The 3,084-nt window shown below is 40.8% G+C and overlaps 1 protein-coding gene across 1 annotated transcript; it reads right to left on the reverse strand.

The window, feature by feature from the left end:
* Nucleotides 1-1,266: 1,266 nt before the first annotated feature.
* LOC149161796 (putative chlorophyll(ide) b reductase NYC1, chloroplastic) lies at nucleotides 1,267-2,608 on the reverse strand. Its single transcript, XM_089435567.1, has one exon. The coding sequence runs from the start codon at nucleotides 2,331-2,333 to the stop codon at nucleotides 1,485-1,487; it is 849 nt and encodes a 282-aa protein (XP_089291693.1). The 5' UTR covers nucleotides 2,334-2,608; the 3' UTR covers nucleotides 1,267-1,484.
* Nucleotides 2,609-3,084: the final 476 nt, after the last annotated feature.

Consider the following 3,084-nt stretch of genomic DNA (forward strand, 5'->3'; position numbering starts at 1 on the left):
CATAGATTATTAACTGAGGCAAGGTAGGCACGCAATTTAACACCAAATCTAGATTTTTAAATGGGATGGCAAGACTGGTGAGGAGCTAAGGAGGGCAAATAATACTTTGAATCCTCCTTAAACAGAAGAAAACATTGAACGTGAGCAAATTTATAGGAGGAGCATACAATACTATGAATTCCTTCCTAAACACTTCATTTGCTCAACTAGAAACGATCATGAAGTGAAATGAAACATAACAGATCACACATGCAACAAAGGGAAAACTAATGTTAAATTGACATACCACATGAATCTCAGCAAACAGAGCTGTGAAATTCCATTAAATTCTCTGCCAAAAACTGTACAATGAAAAAGCTCTGTTCCAGCACTCAGCACTCAGAAAACTCTCTCCCTGACCCTCTCTCATTACAAATGAATTTGTTTTATAATAAATACAATGCTGCCCAAAACAGGGGCGCTGTTTTAACTAACATCACAAGAATGTTTCCTTTTTTTTTTTAATATATGAAACAAAACACAGATGGGGGAAAACCAATCGACCCCAAGACCCGGCATTTGTTTTTATCATTATTAAAAAAATAAACTAAAAACAAAACCATCAGCGCTTCCTGAAGAGAGAATGGCGCTCTTTCCACTGAAATCTGTTGATGAATTGGCTAATTTCGAGGCAAATCTGGTGAATAGGTGGCATTACAGGTGTCCTTTTCCATTGGTGAAGACAAATATGGGCAATCGAATCTTGTTCCCTGCCATTTTGCAACTGCAGTCAAAAATAGATCATCGGTTCCTATTTCGCTGCCATGGTAGATGATCTGCGTTTCTAATTTTAGCTGCGTTTGAATAGCGCTCTTGGGCCATACACCATACCCTTTAAGCAGATCCCGTTGAATAAAGTCTGGAAATAGGCATTGAATCCTATTCTACTATTCTGGCACCATTTGAATAGCCAGAAAAAAGAGAAATCCATCCCTCAATTATCCGAACCACGGTGACTTGGTCTTTACTTCTTGCCATGTCAAGAGGTGTCTGGCAATCATCATTGATTGTCAAAGGATTCGCTCCATGAGAAAGAAACATTTTCACAGTTTTGTCAAGGCCGAGACCGGTTATAATGGTTGTTTCTGGTTGGTCAAAGACAACAAAATCCAAATCGTTGATATCTGTAAAGCAAACCTGTATGTCAACCAAACTTGGAGATGCCCGTTCAATTCTTGATCGGCTTACAGAGTCTTCCTTCACTACAAATTTTATAGAATAGCTTGTGTTGCTAACAGAGAGGAGTGAAAAATCTTGCAGTTTTTAGAGATGAGACAGAATCTCAATTGATACTGGTTCAATGACGTCAGATGAACTTCCACACAAATAATTATTAGGAACCATTTTCCAGTGGACAAAAAGGACTTCTGAAAGAGTGGAAAAGGTTGCCAGAAACTCCTCCTTCGATTAGTAATGAACTTACAATGCTTGCTTTTCATCTGAGACTAGCTTCCTGACAAACCATTCCCAGAGCTCGACAGAATGATGAAAGAAAACATGACTGAGAAAGAGAAAACAGAAACCCAGGAACCATCCGAGTAAACATCCATGGCATCACTGAATGAAAACCTTGCACGATTTTCTGCCCAGATTCGGACTCGATCTGCCTCTGCTGCATACAGTGCTTTCCCCTTCTCATCAAACCATCTACCTCGCCGGAGCCATGCAGTGACCAGTGCTAGCAATATTCTAGGAGGCGTTAAGTAATGTATTGCTTTCCCAGTGCCTTTCACAGCCCGCATTTTAGGAACCAATGTCCTTGCAACTGTCTCAGGAAGCTCACAAATTATGTTAAACATTTTCTTATTCTGACATGATGCACCACTCAGAAGCAAATCTGTAAGAACCATGCCAGGAGATGCTGTATGAACCCCTATTTTAGACTTCTTACATTCCTTCAAAAGAGATCCGTTGAGCTGTCTTAATCCACACTTTGTTGAACCGTATACTGCATATAAAGGAGTGCTTGAACCCCCTAAACCTGCACCATCCATGTTAAATATATGACCTCCTTTTTCCTGCAACTTCATGACCCGCATAGCCTCCTTTGCGTAGATTAAAGAACCAATGAGATTTGTTGACACGATCTGACTGATGTCTTCATCTGTGAATTGCAATAACGGTCTAAATCCCTTGTTCATGCCAGCATTATTTATCCAGATATCTACAGAACCAAATTCGCGGACTGCAAAGTCAGCTAGCATTTTTACATCCTCGACATTGGACACATCACACGGTATTCCGATCACTTGGCCTTCTCTCTTACAAGTTACAGAAGTGCTGGCTTTTGACATGACTATTCCTTCAGTTAGCTCTTGTTGAAGTTGTGCTATAGTTGTCCTTACTGAATCAGGGTTGCGAGAGGCAATAACTACATTATCCCCAGCAAAAGGAATTCTCTTGCAAGCGCTTTCCCAAGGCCTCGAGTACTCCCAGTTATGACAACATTTTGCGGCCCAGACTTGCAACGACGCTCTAAAACCTGATTTGATGTTATCATATTTCCCCCAACTATTCCAACAAACCAGCTCGACCAAATTACCATATCAAGTTGGCTATTTCCACCCGCAAGCTCCAGTCCTTATCATCAATGGCATCTGAATTAAGCATGGCCTCCAACATCCGTCTTAACATGACAGCCACATAGATACATTTTGGCCGAAAATTATATTGATATACCGGCACATTTGCGAGGAAGACATTAAGAAGGATATCCCGAGCCTCATCAACCTTTGATCGTTCTGTCTTCGCCCAAGATGGTCTCAAGCTTTTCACCTTCGTTCCAAGATACTCCAATGCCTGTTGTTGGGTATAGATTCCAAGAGAAGCACACTCCTGATTAGTATAAGCTGCTGGGAAAACATAAACCCGCTCCTCTATTTCAATCGATACATCCCCTGTCTTTGAAAGAAGACCAGACAGAAAATCCTCTTTCATTAACCGAATTAAATCATCAACCATATGGGAAACATAACAGTAGTTTCAATTTTGTGTTCTTGGGGCTTGGATTGTCATTGGTTCACGTCTGAGGGCCTGTGCATTAAA

This window comes from Pinus tabuliformis, chromosome 5_2 (assembly GCF_031772625.1).
Source record: "Pinus tabuliformis cultivar Carrire ecotype Pingquan chromosome 5_2, CPIR1, whole genome shotgun sequence".
In the NCBI taxonomy this organism is placed as follows: domain Eukaryota; kingdom Viridiplantae; phylum Streptophyta; class Pinopsida; order Pinales; family Pinaceae; genus Pinus; species Pinus tabuliformis.